Source organism: Rhineura floridana, chromosome 4, assembly GCF_030035675.1.
Source record: "Rhineura floridana isolate rRhiFlo1 chromosome 4, rRhiFlo1.hap2, whole genome shotgun sequence".
NCBI classification, from domain to species: domain Eukaryota; kingdom Metazoa; phylum Chordata; class Lepidosauria; order Squamata; family Rhineuridae; genus Rhineura; species Rhineura floridana.
Window position 1 is genome coordinate 68,130,916 of NC_084483.1, and position 25,095 is coordinate 68,156,010.

Sequence of the window (25,095 nt, forward strand, 5' to 3'; positions counted from 1 at the left end):
AAAAGCAGCAGATTCTTTCCCTCCGCTTCAAGTTGGGCATATTGCAAAACCCAAACCCAAGAGTTGGTAAGAGGCAGGCTTTCCAAAATGCTTCTAGCTTTGCTGTCACACAGCTGCCTTAGCTAGAATACCTACACAAGTAAACTGGGCAAAGGTCAGCCTGGATTAATTGAACATGCCGTGTTCAGCTATCATGCAAAATGAAAAAAGAAAGAAACAGAAGCATCTCTGGATATACCATTGAGTAGATTTTTTTCTGCAGTATAAGAAAGTATTTTAATAGAGGGACAATTTCCATGGGAGGAAGAAAAAATATCAAGAACTTGGGAAAGGGACCCAAAAAGTATTTGCAACTTAATACATTTTACTTTTACATTAGTCTTGAGTTTTCCATTTCTTTTGATCGTAAAAAACCACCATCTCTCCCATGTGATTTTTGTTTTAGAGGGTATTTGTTGGTAAGCCTCTGCTGCAACTTCTTGGGAACGGTTTCAGTTGATGTGGCCTAATGACGTAGACAAGGTACTTGCGATGATGCGGCCAGCAACGTGTCTTCTCAACCCTTGCCTTACTTGGCTTATTAAAGCTTGCTGAGGGGGTGGATCCAGAGTGTGGTCAACGCATCGAGGGAGGGAGTGGTTCCAGGCACCTTGAAAGAAGCGGTGATCTGACCACTCCTGAAAAAGCCCACCCTGAACCCATTGGTTTGTGACAACTACCGACTGGTTGCAAATTCCCCCTTTTTAGGGAAGCCGATTGAGAGGGTTGTGGCACAGCAATTGCAAGTACTCTTGGATGAAACAGATTGTCTTGACCCTATCCAGTCTGGGTTCGGGCCTGGTTATGGGACTGAATTAGCCTTGGTTGCCCTGATGGATGACCTTTATTGGGAGAAGGACAGGGGGAGTGCGACCCTGTTACTCTTACTTGATCTCTCAGCACCTCTGATACCATTGACCATGGTATTCTTCTGGGCCAACTTGGTGAGATGGGTATTGGAGAAACTGTTTTACAGTGGTTCCGATCCTATCTCCAAGGTTCCTCTCAGATAATAGCATTGGGTGACTGTCTTTTGGCCTCCTGGCAGTTGTGCTGTGGGGTGCCGCAGGGTACCATCTTGTCCCCCATGCTGTTTAACATCTATATGAAGCCCTTGGGAGCAGTCATCAGGAGATTTGGGGTGAGGTGTCAGCAATATGCTGATGATACTCAGCTCTATTTCTCTGTAACATCTGAATCAGGAGAAGCCATGCAAGCCCTGGACAGTGCCTGGACTCTGTGATGGGCTGGATGAGGGCCAATAAACTGAGTATGAATCCTAGCAAGATGGAGGCACTGTGGGTTGGTGGTTCCTGAGTTTGGATTATTGGTCGGTTGCCTGCTTTGGATGGGGTCATATACCCTCTGAAAGAGCAGGTTTGTAGTCTGGGGGTGCTCCTGGATCCATCTCTGTCACGCGAGGCCCAGGTGACCTCCGTGGCAAGGAGTGCCTTTTACCAGCTTCGGCTGATAAGACAGCAGTGGCCATTTCTGGACCAGGATAGCCTGACCACTGTTGTCCATGGACTGGTAACCTCCAGGCTGTATTACTGTAATGCGCTCTATGTGGGGCTGCCCTTGAGGTTGGTCCAGAAGCTGCAGCTGGTGCAAAATGCGGCGGCGAGACTGCTCACTGGGGCAGGGTATCGCCAACATGTCACCCCACTGCTGAAAGAATTGCACTGGCTGCCCATTTGCTACCGGGCTAAGTTCAACATTCTAGTTCTGGTGTACAAATCTCTATACAGCTTGAGACCAGGATACCTGAAAAACTGTCTTATCCCTTATATACCCAGTCAATCACTGCGCTCTGCAGGTGAGGGCCTCCTGCAGATACCATCTTACCAGGAGGTCCGTTCTGCACAACATAGGAAATGGACCTTTAGTGTGGTGGCACCTACCCTGTGGAACTCCCCACCCTTAAATATTAGACAGGCGCCATCTCTGTTATCTTTTTGGTGCCTATTGAAGACTTTCCTCTTTCAACAAGCCTTTTAAGTTAAGACATATCCCAGTCTGCGTCTGTGTTGGAATTGCTTTTAATACGTTTTTTTAAAAACCTTTTCCCCCATAAACAATATGTTTAACCCTTTTTATTTAAGATGTTTTTAAAGCTTTTTTAAAGAATGTTTTTAAAGTAGTTTTGTTTTAATGTATTTTAAGGTCTATTTTTATGATGTTTTAAAGTGTTTTTACTGCTTTTGTTTGCCGCCCTGGGCTCCTGCTGGGAGGAAGGGCGGGATATAAATTAAATAATAAATAAATAAGCCTCAATTTATTTATTTATTTTATTAATTGAATTTATATCCCGCCCCATAGCCGAAGCTCTCTGGGCGGTTCACAACAGATAAACATCCAATATACAATTAAAACATATATTAAACAAGTTAAAAACTAAACCTAATCAAACACATAAACAACTGTAAAACTCAATACTAAATGTTAAATGTTAAAAAAGTATTAAATTGATTGAAATATTAAGATGTTAACAAGTTAAGATATCAAAATGTTAAAATATTAAATATTAAATGTTAAAATGCCTGAGAGAAGAGGAAGGTTTTTACCTGGCGCCGAAAAGATAACAATGTTGGCGCCAGGTGTACCTCATCAGGTAGAGAATTCCATAATTCGGGGGCCACCACTGAGAAAGTCCGTTTTCTCGTTGTCACCTTCCGGGCTTCTCTCTGAGTAGGCCCCCGTAGGAGGGCCTTTGATGTTGATCGCAGCGTACGGGTAGGTTCATATCGGGAGAGGCGTTCCATCAGGTATTGTGGTCCCAGGCCGTGTAAGGCTTTATAAGTTAATACCAGGACCTTGAATCGAGCCCGGAAGCATATAGGCAGCCAGTGCAAGCGGGCCAGAATCGGTGTTATATGTTCGGACCTCCGAGTCCCTGTTAACAGTCTGGCCGCTGCATTTTGCACGAGCTGTAGCTTCCGAACCGTCTTCAAAGGCAGCCCCACGTAGAGTGCATTGCAGTAGTCCAATTTAGAGGTTACCAGTGCATGGACAACTGAAGCAAGGTTTTCCCTGTCCAGATAGGGGTGCAGTTGGGCCACCAACCGAAGTTGATAGAAAGCACTCCGTGCCACCGAGGCTACTTGTGCCTCTAGTGACAAGGATGGTTCTAAAAGAACTCCCAAACTACAGACCTGCTCCTTCAGGGGGAGTGCAACCCCATCCAGGACAGGTTGAACATCCACCATCTGGTCAAGGGAACCACCTACTAATAGCATCTCAGTCTTGTCTGGATTGAGCCTCAATTTATTCGCTCTCATCCAGTCCATTACCACAGCCAAGCATCGGTTCAGCACCTCGACAGCCTCACCTGAAAAAGATGAACAGGAGAAGTAGAGCTGCGTGTCATCAGCATACTGGTGGCAGCGCACTCCAAAACTCCTGATGACGGCACCCAGCGGCATGTAGATGTTAAAAAGCATGGGGGATAGTACTAACCCCTGTGGGACTCCATATTGGAGGGCCCAGGGTGCCAAGCAAAACTCCCCAAGCACTACCTTCTGGAGACGACCCGCCAAGTAGAAGCAGAACCACTGCCAAGCAGTACCTCCGACTCCCAGATCAGCGAGTCTCCCCAGAAGGATACCATGGTCGATGGTATCAAAAGCCGCTGAGAGATCAAGGAGAATCAACAGAGTTACACTCCCCTTGTCTTTCTCCCAACAAAGGTCATCATACAGGGCGACCAAGGCCGTCTCCGTGCCAAAACCGGGCCTGAAACCCGATTGAAATGGATGTAGATAATCGGTCTCATCCAAGAGCGTCTGGAGCTGGTCGGCAACCACTCTTTCCAGGACCTTGCCCAAGAATGGAACATTTGCTACCGGCCTGTAATTGTTAAAATTTTCTGGGTCCAGGGAAGATTTCTTCAAAAGTGGTCTCACCACTGCCGCCTTCAGGCAGTCAGGGACCACTCCCTCTTGCAATGAGGCATTAATCACTTCCCTGGCCCAGCCGGCAGTTCCAACCCTGCTAGCTTTTATCAGCCAAGAGGGGCAAGGGTCCAATGTAGAAGTGGTTGCGCGCACCTGTCCAACCACCTTGTTGACGTCCTCAAGCTGTACCAATTGAAACTCATCCAACAAATCATGATCAGACTGTGCTCCGGATACCTCATTTAATTCCACTGCTATAACATTGGAGTCCAAGTCCTGATGGATGCAACAGATTTTATCCTGGAAGTGCCTAGCAAATTCATTACAACAGGCTTCAGATGAATCAATCATGTCCTTAGGGCCAGAATGTAACAGCCCTCGGACAATTTTAAAAAGCTCCGCTGGCCGGCAGATAGAAGATTGTATGGTGGCAACAAAGTATTGTTTTTTTGCTGTGCGCACAGCCCCTAAATACAGCTTGGTATAGGCACTTACCAGTGTGAAATTGCCTCCAAATTCTGCCTCCAAAATAAGCCAAAATACCGTCAAAGCTTCATTCTATGAAATGAAGCAGTTTTTATTAGATCAGTACATCTCATTACTAGTGAGAAAAGGCATATGGGAATTATAAATAGAATTAACATAAGCAGAAATGGTATTTATAACTAAGATTTCTTCTTGTATCAAAACTTGAGTAAATTTTATTTGAGGGGAAACATTTCTAAGAACATAGTCTCTAGAACATGAAGAAAGTGATGGAGCAATGTTTGAGAATACATAGCTATGGTTTAGATTCAATGCTAAACTATTCACATGCGATATTTGAACTGACACTGTCTGAAAATCATGGGCTGAGTGGCCCCCAAGCCAGGATCTGAAATAGTGGTTTGAATCTGGTTGGCAAACTTTGATTTATATTTTTTAGATCAATAAACCATGGTTCTAATTGTTGCTGAGCTCCCAACCATTACTGTTGGGGACAATCTGAGGGAACTTTGCAAATCATGGCAGGGGTGGGAAACCTGTAGCCCTCCATATGTTGCTGGACTACACAACTCCTTAAACATTGGTCATGCTGGCTACAGCTGATGGGAGTTGGAATTCAACAAAAGCAACAGATTCCACACACCCTTGTACAGAGTCTAGACCAGAGTGGGCAAAAGTAGATTAGACTGTAGATACGAGTGATTTGCAGTAGATCAGCAAGGATTTAGATTCCCAATTGTTTAACTACTTTTTTTCTTCTAAATAAGGTTCCCTAGATCATAAAATCATAGAATAGTAGAGTTGGAAGGGGCCTATAAGGCACCTTGGTACACACCACGGTTGCGTGTTCTGAGACAGGTGAGACGACTAGAGCGCCGGTGGCGTAAGTCCCGCTCCGAAGATGCCCGGACACAAGTTAGAGCAGCAGTAACTGCCTATCATGTGGCAATAAAGGCAACAAAGAAGGACTACTTTGCTGCCTCTATTGCATCAGCAGAGTGTTGTCCCAGGAGGCTATTCCAAGTGGTCCGAAGCCTGGTCGGTCCAGTTGCTCAAGAACCCTTGGAATGTTCAAAAGCCTCCTGTGACAATTTAGCAAAACACTTTGCTGATAAAATCGAGCATCTAAGAAGCTCGATTCCGCATACCGTGAATGCAGATAGTGGACCGGAGTTGACCAGTCATAATGTGATCCAATGGGATCGGTTTCGGCCTCTTCCTTCTGAGGATGTGGACAAGGTACTGTCAACTGTGAAACCTACCACCTGTCTCTTTGATCCTTGCCCGTCATGGCTCTTGATGAGCTGTAAAGAGAAATTGGGTGATGGGATCAAGGCGGTGGTAAATGCATCCTTGAATGAGGGTTTATTGCCATTAGCCCTCAAGGAGGCAGTTATAAGACCAATTCTGAAAAAGTCCTCGTTGGATCCCCAAGATTTAAACAACTTTCGCCCAATTTCAAATTTACCATTTCTGGGCAAGGTCATTGAGCGAGTGGTGGCCAATCAGTTGTCAGCGCATTTGGATGAAACGGATTATCTAGATCCATACCAATCAGGATTCAGGACTGGACATGGAACAGAAACAGCCTTGGTCGCTCTGGTGGATGATATGAGGAGGGCATTAGATAGGGGAGAACTCACATTTCTTGTCCTCCTGGATCTCTCAGCGGCTTTCGATACCGTCAACCACGGTATCTTGCTGGATCGTCTGGAGGGATTAGGAATAGGAGGCACAGTATTACACTGGTTCCGTTCCTTTCTCTCCGGTAGACAACAGCAAGTAGCACTGGGAGATGAGGTTTCAGACCCTTGGCCCCTCAATTGCGGTGTGCCACAGGGTTCTATCCTTTCTCCCATGCTATTAACATTTATGTAAAACCGCTGGGAACCATCATCAGGAGGTTTGGGCTGCAGTGTCACCAATATGCGGATGACACTCAGCTCTACCTCTCATTTAAGTCCTCACCAGAGTCGGCTGTGGAAACCATGTCCAAGTGCCTGGAATCTGTGAGTGGATGGATGGGAAGAAACAGGCTAAAGCTGAATCCTGATAAAACTGAAGTACTGCTCGTGGGAGACAAGGGAAGATTGGGAGACATCGACCTGATATTTAATGGGGTACAATTGCCCCTGAAAAATCAGGTCCGCAGTCTTGGGGTGATTCTTGATTCTGAGCTGTCTATGGAGGCCCAAGTTTCATCGGTGTGCCGAGCAGCTTGGGGTCAGCTGCGCCTCGTTCGAAGGCTCCAACCCTATCTTCCTGCTCACCAGCTCCCACTTGTAGTGCACGCTCTGGTCACCTCTCATTTAGACTACTGCAATGCGCTCTACGTGGGGCTACCCTTGAAAACAGTCCGGAAACTACAGCTGGTACAAAATACGGCGGCTCGTTTACTCATGAATAGCCACCGACACGATCATATTACTCCAATGCTTTACAATCTCCACTGGCTTCCAGTTATTTTCCGGGCTCAATTCAAGGTGTTGGTATTAACCTTTAAAGCCCTATACAGTTTGGGCCCAGTATATCTGACGGAGCGCCTCCACCGTCATAAATTGGGCCGCCCTACGAGATCTGCCACACAGACCTGCTCTCAGTCCCGCCAACTAAAGTGGCTAGGTTGGTGAAGACTCGGGAGAGAGCTTTCTCTGTGGCGGCCCCCTCGATCTGGAACTCCCTCCCAATAGATCTTCGACATGCCCCTTCCCTAGAAATATTTTGCCGGGGCCTGAAGACTTGGCTCTTTAACCAGGCCTTTACAACCTCTGAGACTTCTAGGGTAAATTAGCCTTGTATTGAAATGCTGATAATTTATTATACTGAACTTGTATGCAATGTATTGACTATATCTTATTTATTGTATTTTATCATATTTTACTGTAAGCCGCCTAGAGTGGCCATTGGCCAGATAGGCGGCCTATAAATTAAAATTTATTATTATTATTATTATTATTATATCGAGTCAAACCCCCTGCTCAGTGCAGGAATCCCGCTTAAAGCATACCTGACAGGTGGCTGTCCAGCTGCCTCTTGAATGCATCCAGTACTGGAGAGCCCACCACTTCCCAAGGTAATTGGTTGCATTGTTGTACCTTTCTAACAGGAAGTTTTTCCTGATGTTCAGTCAAAATCTGGCTTTCTGTAACTTGAGCCCGTTATCCTGTGTCCTGTCCTCTGGGGTGATGAGAAGAAATCCTGGTCCTCCTCTGTGCGACAACCTTTCAAGTACTTGAAGAGTGCTATCCTATCTCCCCTCAATCTTCTCTTCTTAAGGCTAAACATGCCCAGTTCTTTCAGTCTCTCCTCATAGGGCTTTGTTTCCAGTTCCCTCATCAACCTTGTTGCCCTCCTCTGGAAAGCTTGAGGGTGGATGAAAAACCAGGAGGTCAGGTCAGGAGCCAACACCAAATTCCTGGGCTGAGCAGGTGCCAAAAGCCATTTTGTTTCTTAACCTTTATTTTGCACCTGGCAGTTGGTGGATCTCACAGTACTTGTTAAAAAACAACAAGAAGTAACAGAAAGATCCCACAAACCTGAAGTCTGTCCACCTCCGATCTAAACAATGGTCATCACACAACATGGTTTGTTATGCCGAAATCTTAAAAAAATGTGTGTAATGTCAGCATGGACCTTTCAGTTTTGGTCCTTCACAGGATCTTTAATTAAATGCCAAAAAATAGTATTATAATACTGTTTTCTGTAGTTTTACCTCAGAAAGTAAAAGTTACTTTATTCAGGAAGAAAAAGACACTGAAGTGTTACTGAAATTCAGTCAATAATAAACTTTAATTTTTCTTGAGTAAAGACATTTTTTGATATTAAAGTTCATTATATTTACAAGCAAATGTACAAGTCTAAACACATGACCTATCCATTAAATTAGCATATAGCAGCCATCTATAAAATGGAGTTAATTCAGCATTCTGATGTTTACATCCACAGTAATATAGAGGAAGCATCCTTTAAACCTGTTAACAGCAATATTGGGGAAGGCAGGGGAGGAGAGAAAATATCAGTGATTAAAATTTATTCAGCTATAGAAGAGAATGTATAATAATATAACTACAGTACAAGTTCAAAGCAATGCATTAGGAAGTTGTTTAATGCATAAGTACTTTAGTGTCCCAGGTGAATATTGAGATAAGCGGTGTTTGCCATGACACCATTCAGGATGGTGAAATCTAAAGTACTCTGAGTCAAGAATTCTCACTGGGGGGTCAACTCCCAAGCCCAGGGCAACTGATGCCAGCAAGGCACTATCTGTACCTCCCTTACCAGGGCTAAGTTAAACCACCTTACAAGACTGCCACCACCCCTTAAACCTGTTCATCCACTCTGGGCCAAGAGGAAACCCAAAGTGCCAGAAATAGACCTGCCAAGGATTCCAAAAGACAAGAGCCAAGGATGCGCTCCTTGTCTTGGAGACTTAAGGCAAAATGACAAACTATATGGTAGTCTGTGGCCAATTGGCCAAGGTGCTAGATTCAGAGCCAAAGTCCCCCTGAAATGAACACATATTGGTAAATACGAGGTAGCTTTATTAGAATCAAATATGTGCAAAAATGTAGCAGCAAAATAATTCCTTAAACCAAACACCCCCAGGGTTAGGTAAAATACAAAATGCAGAGAGTTCAAGTCGCAAGCAAAAACAAAAAATCTGTCTAGCCTATTCTATATTCATACAACATAGAAAAACCAGCAGAGTAACTTCATGGTTCCACATCTCCCCAGAGATGTATAGCCTGGGCAGCAGATGGAAGATGGAGCCTCAACATCAGGTAGCACCATGGAACGATGGGAAACAAAGACCCAGATTCTTAGTTCTATTTTTATGGGGAAAAGCCCAGCAGCAACCAGGAATTAATTAGCCAATCAGGGGGCTTTCTGATGATGAAATCTTCCAGAGCTTTTGCACCTAAGGGTCACACACTTCTGCAACCTTCCCAGGTCTGTGGCCTTGAGGTACCAGTCTCAGGCTGATACACAGGTGTTCTTACTGCCTAATTAACTGAATTCAGCTGTGAGAACCGACAGTCTCATGGCCTTCCAGAGGCCCTAATTCAGGCAAGATGTTCCCCCCACAATTCCTTGACACAGAACCATTTTAGTTAATAGCCTTAACAAACCAGGCATTCTTGACATTCTGTGCCAAGTTCCAAAAAGACAGCTTCAAACTGGGTGATCTAGCAAGATGCACAATCTTCATTTATGCACTGCTGAGTAAAGGGGCCCAACTCATCAGGATATTCTATGAAACCTCTCCTTAAGTGAATGTAAGTAGCTCCCAGAGCCCTTGTGCAATTTCAACCTGGGACACTAAAGTGATATACATGGGGCTTGTGAAAGAGAACTGGGTGGTGGTGGTGGAATTGTGCCATAAATTGGCTGAAATTACCAAGTGTAACTCAGTGAGATCACCTCAGGATTCAGCAGCAGTGAACACACATTCATTCAACTAAGATGTTTTTGAAAAGGGATTGAGACATGGCAAGTATGTCACTATATAAATGCACGTGGCTGCAGCCTGCAAAGCAGGGCTGGAAAAGAAAAAGGACAACTAAGTTTAAGAGCACAATTCCTTCATGAGGGTAATTAATACAAGACCAAACAGAAGAGGAGTTGGAGCATTTTCCTTATGAAGCTTTTAATCTAAGTAGAAAAACATGACTTCTGAGGTGTGGGTAAGGGTAGACACAATTAAATAGAACATAGCGAAAACTTTTTTGTCGGAACACCGACTTGGGCAGTAGAGTCAGAGGAAGATTCTCTTCATACACTACATCAAAAATAGTTGCCATAGAACAGGGGTTGCCAATCTTTTTGGATCAGTGGGCACATTTGGAATTTTGAGAAAGTACAGTGGGCGCTAGTCATGAAATGGCTGCCATATCTAAAAGAGCCACAAAACCATGTAGGCATGCCCCCCACATCAACTGCTCCCCACAAAGGGGGAAAGGGCACCTACATTAGGCACCATCATGCTCACTCACAGATAGAAGCTCTTTGTACCTCTCCTCTGTTCAGAACAGAAGAATGGGTGGGTGGGTGTCCAGTCCTGGCATCCAATGAAATGTGGCCATGTTTATGGTGGCATGCTAAATGTAGGAGAGGCCGAACCAGTGCAAACAGGAACTGAGCATTGTGGATTTTTGAGGAAATACTTATCAAGACCTTTCATGGGTACCATAGGAGGTACTACCGGGCACATAGCACCCAAAGGAGCTCTGGTGGTGATACCTATTACAGAACGCTGCAGTGGCCACTAGCATGAATTGCTTTAAAACACATTAAACAAATTCATGGTGCACAGATCTGTGGCATTCTATTAGCTACCATAGTTCCATGTACAGAGGTGATGTACTTCTCATTAGTATTTGCTGGGGACAAACAATACAGGATTCTTCTATTGCATTTGGGGAAGGGCTGTAGACTCAGACATATAGCACATGCTTTGCATGCAGAAAGATCCAGGTTCAATCCCTGGTATCTCCATGTAGGGATGAGAAGAACCCTTCCCTGAACCCCGAAGAGCTGCTGTCAGTCAGTGTAGACAATACTGAGCTCAAAGGATCAATAGTATGACTCTGTATGAGGCAGCTTCCTGAGTTCTATGTTCCTGCTTGTGAACTTCCAGAGAGATCTGACTGGCCACCAAGGTGATCAAATAGTGAAATAGATCCATCATTCAATTCTTAATGTTCACTAAAATGGTTTGAGAACCCCTGACTGAGAAAAAGGTTCTCAATGCTTTTAAAAAGCTAACCACCAAACTCACCCTCACCAGTGATTTGCAAGACATGAGACTGGAAAGCAAATTATTTTCATGGGAGATACAAGAAAAAGGAACAAGGCAGCAGAGAGAGAGATGTCAATGAAGAAATCAAGGGCACCTGAAAGATTAACAATTTTATTATGACAGTCATTTGATCTGATAATCAGATCAAACGGCTTTGGTTTGCAGTAGCACCTACCACAATAAATGGTCTTTCTGATGCAACAGGGAGATAGTTGTTCTTGCAGATACAGACTAGTACGGCTCTAGCAATGGTATTTGTCACTAACTTCAATGGGCCCCCTTCTCTGTGTATGTAACCCTCAACTCACAGAGATCATCTTGGGTTGACCTCTTACCACAATACTTTTGGTGCCAAAATACTGAAGTTGGGTGATTGTTAAGTCTGAAAAACTACTTTTTCACATTTTCTTTGTGATTTTTATTTTTTTGTATAGGAAATATGCACCTAAGTTTGCTCAATGTTTCCTTTATTCAGTTTATACTTTTACGTCTGTCACTGCTAATTGAACTTTAAAGTTGTAAAATCTGCAAAAATAATAAAAACAATTTGGAGGTGCTGTGGACATCATCAATGCATACTGATCTGCAATAGTTCCAGTGGCCATTTTACAAAGGTATGTATTCAACGAAGTCCTACTCTAAGTAGACCCACTGAAATAAATGAACCTAAGTTAGTCACATCTATTAACTTCAATGGGTCTACTCCACATAGGACTAGCATTGAATACCACCCTAAAAGATAAACAGTGGGACCAGGAAATCAGGTGTCCTGGTTTGTAGCTGCAAATGCTCCTGTAGCAATGGGTGTCTAATCTGAAGAGATTTCTCTAGAAAGAGCAGCTTTAACAGTAATCACTCTAGATAGAGACAATGAAAGTACAATGAAATGGCTGGGTGGGGTGGTAAAACTAATTATTTAGAACTCGGTTCTAAAGAAGCTCAATTGCTTTAATTTTTTGAGCAAGAACAAGGTTCAATAAATATTAACCAGAATTCATATTTATATATGAAAGCCAATAGAGATGAACCTGGGCTTTGCCTACATCAGATAATAAATTGCATCAGTGATCTGACAAATAAGAGTTTGTGTCACAACATACCTCATTAAGCTCTGGAAATAGCTCCTGAATCCCAATATCCAGTAGAACATAAGTTAACTAAAAGTAAAATGTAAAAATAAATTACATTTCTGGCATTTGTAATATAATCTCCAGTGACCATAGACCATTAGGAAGCAGTCCAGAAGAATGACCACACACATGGCAACAGTTCTGCAAGAACTTCCAACACTGTATTAAGTACGCTCAACAGGGAAATAATACCCCCCCCCAGATGAAATAGGTATCTGCCCAGAAAATACCATGACTCTCAAATGAACCTTGAAGTATTCATAGGGGATGGAAGCATTTTAAAACAAACTGTTTTGGTAGGTTCTATTATAACTGAGGCAAAACTCTCTTTTTTTGGCTCATGCTATACTGAATACCCAGTCATGACAAGTCGAGCTAGCACCAGTCTAGTGCCTTCATTCAGCCAGGTGTCAAGTGGTAAGCAATGCTAACCTTGCACTAAACTGCCACAGCAAAAAATTCCATCATCCCATAGGTGGGGTGGCACCAACACCACAGCTTACCAAGTGATGTTGCCTAACTCTCTCTAACCCCTCTGTACTTCACCTGCCTATGCTCCCACCAGCTACGAACCAAACTAGCTTCTTATTAGGAATCTATTCATTGTGACACCAATATCACGGACTTAGCATTTCTCTCCTATGCTACAGTGTGCAGCAACAAGATAATTTAGTTTAGAAAAAAAGTGAGTAAGGTGGGACATGATAGAGGTATATCAAAGTATTCATGGTATGAAGAAAGTAGATAATTTTTTCTCCTCATAATACTAGAACTTGGGAGCATCCAACAAAGCTGAATGTTAGAAGATTCTGGGCAGGAGTATCACACAGAGAGCATGATTCATTGAAGAGAAGCAGAAAGAAAATACTGTTATTTTACAGCTTCCCAGCTTTTTGAATGCTGTTTTGAATTTAGTTTTACAGGACAAGGTTTTTGGGGGGTCCAAGAAGTTTACGAGCATTTATCGCTCCTGAGGAAGCAGTTTAGACTCCAAAACGTGTCAAGCAATTGATTTAAACATCTTCTAGCAAGGACCAGAGCCTGTTTCCTCTCTGCCTTGCTAAAAGATTCAGGACAGACAAAAGAAAGCACTTCTTCACAGCGCACCTAATTGAACGATGGAGTTCGCTACCACAAGAGGCAGTGATGGCTGGTGACGTGGGCAGCTTTAAAAGAGGATTAGACAAATTCATGGAGGATAAGACTATCAAAGGCTACAAAGCCACAATGCCTCCAGCATTGGGAAACTGTATGTCTCTGAATGCCAACTGCTAGGGAGCACAACTGGGGAGGGTGCTCTTGTGCTTGTGTTCTGCTTGCAGGCTTCCCATGAATTGACCACTGTAAGAACAGTATGCTGGACTAGATTGTATAGGACTAGATGGGCCTTTGGTCTGATCCAGGCCTCTTCTTTTGTTCTTACAGGCAACAAATAAGAAAGGGAGGTTGTCTTGAACATTACAAATAACTGCCAGATGTTTTGTAAAAGCACCTACCTGTTTGTTAAGCACTGGCTGCTGCAATCCATCAAACAGAAGTTTTATGCCTTCATATTTGGCCTCTTCTCCGATACACTTGCCTATCAAATCTAGACAAAATGCCAAGATATAGCCAGTTATGGCAATTCAAACAAGGAAGAGGTAAAAACACTATGCCCAGATCCTCAGAGCTTTAAGTTATCAAAAATGTTTATTCTACAGAAGAAACCTATTGGTGCCAATTATGAACAGCCAATTCCCACAAAACATTAGGGCAAGAACGGCAGCCTAGCATATAATGTGTCTGGGCAAGCACCACATTTCTTACCATATCAATTGTTCTGCAGATTTGACATTATTTATGCCAGAAGCTAAGCAGGGGAGTGACTCCATGCCTCAAAGTTTGTGAACCGACAAGTGCCTTCTTGGGCACAAAGGCTTTATCATGCTATGTTCAAATGTAATAATTAACCAGGTCTGCCTGTCAGATCTTAATCTCAACTACTGTCTTAATAATCCTCTTCTATATGTACAACTCAGAATGTCATAGGTCAACTCAGATAAGTTTTGACTAAATTAAGGTGGAGGGTTCTTAGGACAAAAGATTTGTCTTTTACAAGTCATCTTATTATAGTCATCACAATTTGTTTAAATACAAGTTCTTTACATCATGTACAATTAGAAAGAAAAAACACTTTGCATTCATTATTGTGCTGCCTTGACCTCACATAACATTTGCAGATGAACCGATAAAAAACTTTTAGAGTAACTTATCCCCTTTTGCTATACAAGGAAACCAAGTTCAGAATCATGATTTTGTTATTGCTTTGGTTTATTTTTCAAACTACAAGTGGAGCAAGTGATACATAAAAAGGCCAAGGAGCTTGCAGAGAATATGCATATGCATATATGTGACACTATGGCTAAGTATGTTCCAGGGAGTAGTGCCCCTTCTACTGAAAAAATGTGCCAATGAATGTGGTATGTACGTTCTCAGCACAGTGTGCAGAACAGATGTTCTTTGGCATTCTACAAAAGTGGGAAGATGGTTCTCTCTAGGCCTAAAGTGCAAGAAAGGTCTGGGCAGAGAAGCCTCAAACCAGAAGGGGACACACCTTTTGAATGGGGAAAATGGCATAGGAAAAAACAGGAGCAGATATGAAGGAATCCTGATTGCCTAATGAGCTTGCATGGGAACTTTTTAAAAAACTGGAAAGCAGTGAGCATACTTTCAACAATGGTCCTCCCTGCACACCTTAAACAATGATCCTCCCTACACACTGGGGATCCCTTTGCCACAACTCTTCTCATTCCCCTAGAATGTTCTTTAGTTCTAGGCATTAAAGTCTAGATTATCAAAAACATAACATGGCCACAGTATCTGAAATGAATGAGGGTTCCAGGGGATGTTCCAGCCAATAAATCACAAGTACCTAGCAACGCTTACACTATTATTAATATTGCTGAAGAGTTCAATATGAAAAGAGCCAGTACTGAGCAGGAAAAAAAGGCACTTGAGAATTTCCAAGGGCCACATATGCATCTCAAACCATTTCTAAAGTCACTTATGCTAAGATGCTTTAAAAAACATACATCCCAGAATATTTATATTAACATGTGCCATTCAGCCTGATCCACTTGGTCACTTAGTGTGATCTTCTTGATAGATCATGTCACATAAATACTGAACCTGGAATGTATTTCATCATTTCTTCAAAGGTCTGCTTTGCCCGTTTGTGCTTATCCTGAGGAGATCGAGGTTCAGAATTCTCACAAAACACAGCATCTGAAACAAAAGAAAATTATTTGTGGAGTGATGCGGCACTATCTGCACAGATTGACTGTTACTTTAATTATCTTGGTGGACTTCAATCAGTTAAACGGAAGAGCTAACTAATTAAAGGGTTTTTAAGTTAACAGTTCTTGCTGCAGTATGTGCTGGTTTTTACTTTATGCAAAAAGAAACAAAAAAAGCAGGTGAAAAAGTCCAAAAATGTTGCAAGTACAACATAGCGAACATTTTCTTGATCAATACAATACTCTTAATTTGCATGAGGTGGCACAACTTTCCACTAACCTCTCAAAAGCGTTATAAGTGACACTAAACGGTGCTCCTGAAAGAGCTGCTCTAGCTTGTGCTGCAGATAGTAGTCTGTGTACTCCTCTAAGGTGCGTTTGAAGAGAATTCGTCCTCCCATCAAGATATGATGAAACCAGTCAGGAATATGGAAAACAACCCTACCTGTAAAGTCAATCATTACACATATTTAGTTTAAGAGCATGATCTTTTTTATTTTTAGAAAAAATAATGTAAGTTTCAAAACAGCTACTAAGGCACTGATTAAGTCTTCATGTTCTAAATAACTGTTGAAAAAGTGGGGAAAAAAACAAAATCAATTCTCTACACAGGAACTTAAGAAGATCCTATTGGATCACATGAAAGACCTGTCTGATCCAGCATTCTATTCTCACAGAGGCCAACCGATGCCAGTGGGAAGCCCACAAAAAGAACCTGAGTGGAAGAGCACTCTCCCCACCTGTGATTCCCAGCAACTGGTCTTCATGCACTGCTGGCTTCTACTAAAAAAAAATAGATTAGCCTGACTAAGACTTTAATCTGGTCCATGACTAAGGTCATTTTAATGCCTTTATGCTCTGGTGCCACAAATACACATATACCTTTGCCCAAAGAGCTTCCAGAAGAACTGGGGTGTGTTTGTGAGAGAGAATTTGGGTGTGTTTGTATGTTTAAAGTATAAGGAGGAGTGCAAGATACATCAGAAACTAGGATTCCCTGTGCATGGCAGGAGCATTGGGCTGCTGTAGTGTAGATTCTCTAAATCAAGAGGAAGATAAAGGAAGAGTGCAGAAGACAGCATGGAATACAGGAATTTGCTGCTACTGCTATTTTTCTGGCAGCTGACACGTACTCTTTTTGAAGGCGGGGGGGTGGATTCTGGTGACATGCTTGGTCCACAAGCTCTTTCTCTAATGAATGGTTCCCCCTTTATGTGATGAAATATCTACATGTGCTAGGCAAATCACAGCAACACTTAACAGTGCACCTTTCTTCATCCCTAGTCAGTAGGGATGAAAGAATTGTACAGATGCTATTGCTCACAATGCTCTCCAATTTAATTTCTCCCAAACTCTCTGAGATTCTGGGGCTTTATAGACTTTGTGGTGATTGGACACAAAAGTTCTCTGGTTGACAAAAAAGGTTCTATCCTTACTTTCACTTTGATTCATCATCATAGTTATGATCAAAGTCCCAGTTCCCACATTATAGAAGAGGGAGAAAACAACATCACCACTTCTTCCAACTTCTATATACTGAATGGACTATCTCACCATCCCTTTATTCAAGCACACTTGTATTTGGCAGGAGGGGTAAGGCCTTATAAGATGATGCCACTGTTAAGATTTGTGTCAGGATGCAAAAATTATTTGAATAATGAGAGGCAGCATGGCTGGACCAATCCCCACAACAGTTCTTAGAACGTAATTTCCATACAAATTCAACATGGGAATTGTGTCAACAATGCATATTTCCACACCCATATCTTGGAAATGAGAATTATTTGATGCTGGCACAAACTTCCAATGCACACAAACGTCAGAGAAACAAGAGATACCTGTTGCGTTAACAGGTCTGCAGCTGAAATACTAATGCTCTTTAAGCTAATGGATATACTTAAGGAGATTAGAACTGCACTAATACTTGGTTATGCTTCATGCAAATACAAAAAATGCAGACATGATTTCTCACCAATATACATTAAGTAGTCATAGACTCCTTCAACTGTCATCATTTCCATAAAGTAGTTCTGATTTTGTCTTCTCTCTAAATTCTCTGAGCGGTTTGCATTGTTCTTATACAGGTCATTAAAAAGCTAAAATCAGAGAGTGTTAAGGTTTTAAAAAACACAAATATTGATTCATCATCAAAAGATCATTCTTCAGTAATTACTAGTTTAATGGAATCCTTGCCAATTCTCCCTTGTAACAACAGAATAGTGGAAACTATCAGATGTTTTGAAATGGTATTTAATATACCACAAAAGGATATTCTGTTTTGTAATAGAAGCAGTAGAATGCAAGCAGGACCTGAGTGCAAATGCACTCTTCCCTCCTGTGGTTTCCAGCAACTAGTATTCGGAAGCATCCTGCCCCCGCCTACAGAGGCAGAGCATAACCATCATGGCTAGTAGCTGTCATGAACTTGTATATTTTTATGAAATGTTAAATTGATATGTAATATCATGGCTCAGTGCAAAGAACTCTGGGAGTTACATCTTGTCAGAAGACAGGCCTCTGGAAAGGCAAAAATGTTAAGTTTCGTTTCCAGCTGAAGGCAGTTAGGGAGGCCTGAATAGAAGCACCTGGTTATCTATGCTAATCAGTGACAGCCTGGTACTCAAGGCCATGCAGGCCTGTGAAGGCTGAGAACACAGTTGGGAGGGGGGTCTGCAAGGCACGAAAAAGTGAAGAAGCATCGAGAAGGGATTACATCAGTAAACCCCTGATTGGTTAATTAATCCTGGACCGTTGGGTTTCTTTTTCCTTAAGTATAGGGTTTGAGACCCATAGCCTTTGTTCCCTTTGGAGAGGTTCCCTTGAAGAGGTTCCTAGGTGTCCATCTTGCTGGTGGGTCGCCTAAGTGGGGTTCCATTGCTTTGTACCTGATGCTATTCTCTCTGAGGAAAGATGAGATTACAACCAACTACCTCCTAAGTAAGTAGACAGGGTAGTTAGGTTATAATTTTCTTGTTGTGTGTATGAACTCTCTTATGTATACCTAAACCCCTGATTGGGTGTGTGGTTTTGAGAAATTGTTTTGCTGCTATATGTTAATGTGCACTTATATTTTTGAATAAAGCTACTTCTATTTAACCTGGTGTGTTCATTGAGGGTAAGGGTGGTTCTGAATTCAGCACCTTGACCATTTGACTACGCAACTACCAAAGGAAAAAGGAGTTAAGCCTAATTCTATTTTGTGGGGTTTTACCAGAGGTTTCTTGACAAGGAGTGCGAGTTTGGCTCTTGTCTTATAGGACCTTGGTTTACCTATTTTCTGGGCTCAGAGTTCCCCTAGCTCTGAGTTGAGCTAGTGAAGGGGTGGTGGCAGCCTATCTTCTACCTTGCAGGGTTGGTGTTAGTTTGCACAGCCTTGGCAAGGGGAATTTGGTGTTTGGGTTCTAGAACAATTGCCCTAAGGGTTCGAATTGGGTCTGAAGCATGGTATTTGTGCCCTGTGGGGGTACAAGACCATGACAGTAGCCACTGATAGCCTTTTCCTTCATGAATATTTCTAATAGCCAATATCTTGATATCCAAACACTTGTCTTGATATCCAAACACTGCTCTTTTGGGTTGCTCCGCTTTTGACACTGTGACATTACATGCAGTGAACAAATTAGCTAACTGAATGAAAAAAACATTGAATACGTTACTAAACGTTCATGACCTTCCTTGATTAAATAAACATTAACTTTTGGAACTGAAAGAATCATAAACTACTTAGAAGTCTACTTTGGCATCAAGCAATATCAACAACAATTTAGAAGCTGCTGCTATTATTGGATGGGACATTGTGGCTGTTTCTTCACAGCACTGGTAACACTGACTTTCACTGAGTACACATTTCATGCAAAGTGGCTGGGCTTGGGAGCAAGAAATCTCTCTTTCAAATCTCACTTCAGCTGCAAATTGACAAGGTGGCAAGTCAGTCCCCTGAGCTGCTTTACGAAGTTATTGTAGTGACCGAGATAATGCAAATGAAGAACCTGTAATACTTGCAATGTATTGTATGAATGCCTATTATTACTGGAGGGGGGGGGGAAGCAAATCCTCACAGTTATGCAAAAACGTGCACTTTTTGCTGAAGTAAGAGAAACAAGGGATCTTCCAGTGATTATAGAATAGGAACTCTTTGCTCCATATAATACTCTGACCATCTTCATTCCTCCTATTATCAATTACCATTTATTGTCCCATGCATTTTCCCTGTCAGGAGTTAAGCCTAAACAAAAATAAAACCCAGATTTAAAAAGGTCACATTTCAAAATAAGACACAATCTTCAGTCTGATGCTCACTGCCAGCTTCACATATCCATGTGGGAATGATGTCTGCAGTTGGGCTTCATGTGTAATAGCCAATGGGTGCTTAAGTTTCAGTTGTGCAATTGAATCCATTGATACTTTCTCAGGAATCAGCTATGCAATTGTGACCCAAGTGTGTTGGGTTTTACATGAGTAGACAGCCAGAAAAGACACTCATGGGCCATCTTATCCCAAAGGTATAGACTGAGCCAGCCTGGTATGTGTCACGAAAACAGGTATGGGCTACAATAGGACTGTTCTTTTTAAAAAGGCTTTTAGAGCTTAGTAATACATTTTGCACCATGAATCAAAGAAGCCATCTCAGCAGACAGCCAGTGCTCTCTTGGTAGTTCTTACTGATACGTCTTCCACATTTAGTAAGGCAAGCCTTTGCAAATCCCTCACTGAGGAACATTCACAAATATTCTTGGAAGTCACAAATCCACTATCCTTAATGCTTTCAAAAGTCTAAATAATTTAATGAATCTCAACACTCCTCTCTTTACAAACTAAAATGAAAGATCATCGTACTCCTTATATGCCCAGTTGATCACTGTACTCTGCAGGTGAGAGCCTCTTGCAGATACCATCTTATCAGGAAGTTTGTTCCACACAACATAGGAAGAGGACCTTTAGTGTTGTGGCACCTGCCCTTTGGAATCCCCTCCCCTTAAATATTAGACAGTCACCATCTCATCTTTTTGGTGCCTACTGAAGACCTTTCTCTTTCAACATGCCTTTTAAGTAGAGACCTTATTTATCCCAGTCTGCGTCTGTTTTGGAATTGCTTTTTAAGATGTTTTTAAAGATTTTTTAAAAAGATGTTTTAAAGATGTTTAGTTGTTAAGATGTTTTGAGATGTTTCTAGTGTTTTGTCCCTTGTTTGCTGCCCTGGACTCCTTCTGGGAGGAAGGGCGGGAAAGAAATCTGATAAATAAATGAATAATAAAAATAAGGCTACATTGATTTTAAAACAGGCAGTGTGAGAAAGGAAAAAAAGGCTATGGCTAGGCCTGAAAGAACCATGCAACTTGTTCTGTGTATTAACATGCTTTATAGACATCTTCCTCTCAACCAGCAGTAACCCCCATGTTATATGGTACATCCCCTTTGAAAGGGAGGGCAAGTTTCAAAGGCAGTTTGCGACATGTAATGAGGGGGCTCTGCCTATTAGGCTCTGAGTGTGCCTCTTTGACTCTCAGCCTATGGAATTATTTTATAGCATATTTAACAGATAAATGTATTAATTACTATGGTATAAACAGGTATCAATACAAATAAACAGATTTTGTTTACAGTGTCTAATTTTGTTTCTCACTGGCAATTTCCCTCCACTTTGACCCCAGGAGACATACTATACCTTTTTGTTGTTTTCAGAAGTAGGACTGAGAATAGTAAGCTCTGGTTTACTGGGTTTAGGCTTGGGAGATTCACAGGAATTAATAAAACTTATAATGAATGGCTCCAAGTGCTGGCCTTTCTGAAATTAACCAAACAAAAGCTGTAATGGACAAGTTTTCAAAATAAAAGCTCTATGGGTCAAATCTACAACTAGTTATTAGAAAAATGTAGTAATTACAAACACAATTAAGAAAGTCATACTCACCTCTTTCATTAGCTTTCCAGGAACAGATTTTATAATTTTACCTGCAATTAAAAATTAGTAGAAAAAAGTAAACAATTTTCATTTTCAATAAAATAGTTAATGCTATGTTCCTCCTTTTATTTTATAGCCCTTGGGTTATAACCAACTAAGTCATACTGAAATTTATGGGCACCCCCAACTTAGGTACATTACTTTCAATGGGTCTACTCAAAGTAGAACTTAGTTGGATACAATCCACATTGTTTGCCCCATGATTTATTTAAAGGCTAAATGCCTTAAGTAGCGATTCTCTTCTTAATCGTAAGACTGCATCTTGTACCATTTGGTCAGAGTTTTCAATGCCACTGTGTATACTTAGAATTTCCACATCTGTGAGTGCTACTATTCTTGCTTTTTAGTGTTTAAATAATGTCCTGTTATGCTCAGAATTATCTAGTTGCCTACTTGTTCATAATTCCCCTCTGGTCAGTCATGCCTTTGTAAATAAGCTAAGTAGAGAATGCATTCAGATGTACCAGATGACAACGACTTTGATCCAGATTCGCATTCCTTAGAATGAAGGGCTCCCTCCGTTTTTGGAAGGGGCTTTTATAGAGGATGCAGCTGGTGAAAAATGTGAATCTTGCCAATTTCCCCTTCCTCTTCAGCCCCCCTGCACCACCTCCAATGCTGTTAAAGAGGCTTCCTCAATCATTTGAGCTGATTTTTCAGGGGGCCACAGGAAAAATGGACAAAAATCACCTCTCCCCTTCTGCCAGCGGGACCATCCCTAGTTCTTTTAGCATAATGTGAAAGGGCTTTAAACTATATATTCTGTTTAGTGTTAAGCTGTGTGAACTACCAAAGAGGAAGATTTCTGTATGCTCATGGAAACTTCCCATTCTCTGCTCTTCAATAGTTGAAATAATCCTAGCTGGTTTAGATGGATGGCAGAAAGCAGTTGTGGGCATGTGACAGAGGGCAAAGAGATATTTTAATTCAGAATCCAACATTTGCACCTGGATAAATTGGATAATTTTGTCCCCAGATAGATTTTTTACATACCGAGATTTACATCAGGCAACATTTTATCAAGGAACTGAGTCTCTCCACCATTGGGGGATAGGAAGTCAGCCAAAAGCTGGCTGTTGCTTAGTTCTGGATGTTGTGAAAGTTTCTTTGAGGGGGACAAAAGGAAAAATAAGAAATTATGCTCGGATTAGCTTCTCTCTAGGAATGAGAATTTAAAAACTTAACTTTTACAAGTTGCTAGGTAAATATCATGAAATACAATTTGCATAAAAAGCCTTTTAAGATCACTGTCATTTAAGTATACATAATGAAAGCAGATGAGGACCAACATTATGTTATCTTCACACACAAATACACTTCAGTTCCAGGTTTTTTCGTACCTGCAGGTATTCCTGAAACTCCTCTCTCTTTGACATTAAGAATTCATAGTTCTTTGGTCCAATGATCCTCTTTGAAGGAAGCTGAGCATCAGGGAATGTACCTGATAATACCACAAAATTTAAAATATATTTAAGTTTAGATTTATTTTCAGTACCTTGCAATTCCAGAGTAAAATAATAACTGAACCCCCAAACGGGGAGGAGGAGGTAAACATACCATGAAATTCTGTTAGTTTTGACTCAAGAACATAAAATTCAAGGTATCGTCTGTAGACCGACCAGTGTTCAGGTTTATGTCCAACTGAAAATACATGATTTTTTTAAAAAAATTGCCTAATGTCCAAGAAGATTTAAAAAGAGTTCTATGTGCAAACATACAAGTCTAAGAAAATACAGAAAAAGTCCTCAGAAAGTATTAATCAGGAACAACAACTTGCTGCAGTTATACATAGACTTTTTAAAAATAAGATTTAAACACCTATAAACTTCTAAGGAAATATCCCAGTCAACCCAAAATATAAAGATTCCACAATAGTTTAATCACAGTTTTAAACTATGTATTTGGATTTGCTGGTTCTTAATATTTTGGAAGACTTCACGCATCTTAAAAACACATAAGATAAAATGAGTGTGCATCAGGGTAGGTGTCTCAGACAGATATGAGATATGATTCTTCTTCTTCTAGAAGTGCCTACCTGCTGTTCTGTCATTCCTTTCCACATCAATACAGAATACTGGAATTCTCTCTTTCCTTTGAAGAGGGGGGTCTTCAAAAAAGTCGACATATGGGATGGTAATTTTCCACGCTGCAAGATTGCGAGGGGTATTAGGTGTGCTAAGTGCCTCCACAGGGGAATCATCTTCCATTACCATTATGCCTTCTTCAATCTACAGTGAAAGGTTCATGAGCAAGAGACCATTTTTGAGCCAAAGTTTATTTCTTATTAAATTTATATCCAGATCTACCTCCCAGAAGAAGCGCAGGGCAGCAAACAAATGACAAAACACTAAAAACATCTAAAAAAATTATTTTTTTTTAAAATAAAATTTTAATAAATTTTAAGATAATTTAAAATTATTTACTTATATAAATATACTGTGCTTTGCCACTATAATCAGTGCTCAAGAAAGTTAAACATGTTTTAAAAAATTATAAATATTATTATACAATACAAACAATTAATAAACAGTATTAACAAAGGCAGTATTTCATGTTAAAGTTTCCAGAAGGGGTGGGAACCTATGGCCTTCTAATGTTGTTTGTTTCCATTCACTATCAGCCCCAACCAACCAATGGTGAAGGATAATGGGTGGTGTAGTCTAGCACCCAGGTTTGTAGGCAGGAGGCAAATGGGGGCACTACCCCCCCAGAGCTGTGCTTTGCCCCGCCCCAGATTTTTTTGGGAAATTGTCGTTGGGGTTGCACGTGGTTTGGCATGCAAAGCTCTGAGCGGTGGCCTCTGCCTCCCTCCCCACCTCCCCTCTCTTACCAGGGGGGAGATGAGAGACCACCATTGATAGCTAGCCACCCAGAAATAGCAAGGCTGCTGAGACAAGAAGGAGCAGAGCCAAAACCCTCCTCACAGCTGTGGCTCTGGGGTGAGCGAGGGGCAGGTAGAAGTTGCAGCAGCAAGCAGCCAGGATCCTAAACAGCTGCTGATTGCAGTTTTCTTTTCTGCCTTTCCTTTCTTCCTAACAACCAGGATGCCTTTTCCTCTTCTGTGGAAGGTATTCCGTGGAAGTTCTTTTGTGCAAATTAAAAAATCCCCCTCCCCATGGCAAATGCAGAGGTCCAAACAGGAACTTGTCAAAAATCATTGTATAACTAACTTATAGTGCAATATATACAAGTCTACTCAGAAGTAAGTCTCTTAATGTTTAATTATGCTTATGCCTGGGTAAATCAAATTGGGTATAGGATTGCACTAATTAGGCGAGATAAGGACTGGATGAAGCCTTGAAGGTGTACTAATTGGCGGGGGGAGGGGAAGAGAAAAACATATGAGACTTTATAGTACAAATATGCATCAATCTAGTTAAGGCAAGTAAAATTTGATGCCTAGTGTACTGGAGTACACACTTACCTGGGAATAAGTCCCATTGAACCCAATAGAGCTTTTTTCTGAGTAGACATGTACTGGATTGCCAGCCTTAGTTTCCTTTTGCAGCCA

The 25,095-nt window shown here is 41.5% G+C and overlaps 1 protein-coding gene across 4 annotated transcripts in view; it reads right to left on the reverse strand.

Annotated features, from left to right (window-relative positions):
- Nucleotides 1-8,217: 8,217 nt before the first annotated feature.
- The window catches only part of SNX14 (sorting nexin 14), a 79,131-nt gene continuing 62,253 nt past the window's right edge, over nucleotides 8,218-25,095 (reverse strand). For 2 of the 4 annotated variants that reach the window (XM_061623269.1, XM_061623267.1), the window contains exons 17-27: nucleotides 23,620-23,812; nucleotides 23,142-23,225; nucleotides 22,925-23,025; nucleotides 22,578-22,689; nucleotides 21,534-21,574; nucleotides 21,288-21,407; nucleotides 17,595-17,718; nucleotides 15,903-16,067; nucleotides 15,516-15,611; nucleotides 13,844-13,935; nucleotides 12,279-12,374 (exon numbers count right to left, since the gene is read on the reverse strand). In XM_061623269.1, coding sequence (XP_061479253.1) covers nucleotides 12,279-12,374; nucleotides 13,844-13,935; nucleotides 15,516-15,611; nucleotides 15,903-16,067; nucleotides 17,595-17,718; nucleotides 21,288-21,407; nucleotides 21,534-21,574; nucleotides 22,578-22,689; nucleotides 22,925-23,025; nucleotides 23,142-23,225; nucleotides 23,620-23,812 — 1,224 coding nt within the window. Of the gene's footprint in view, nucleotides 8,390-12,278; nucleotides 12,375-13,843; nucleotides 13,936-15,515; nucleotides 15,612-15,902; nucleotides 16,068-17,594; nucleotides 17,719-21,287; nucleotides 21,408-21,533; nucleotides 21,575-22,577; nucleotides 22,690-22,924; nucleotides 23,026-23,141; nucleotides 23,226-23,619; nucleotides 23,813-25,095 lie in introns of those variants that run through there. The other 2 variants (XM_061623268.1, XM_061623270.1) reach the window with 2 other exon arrangements.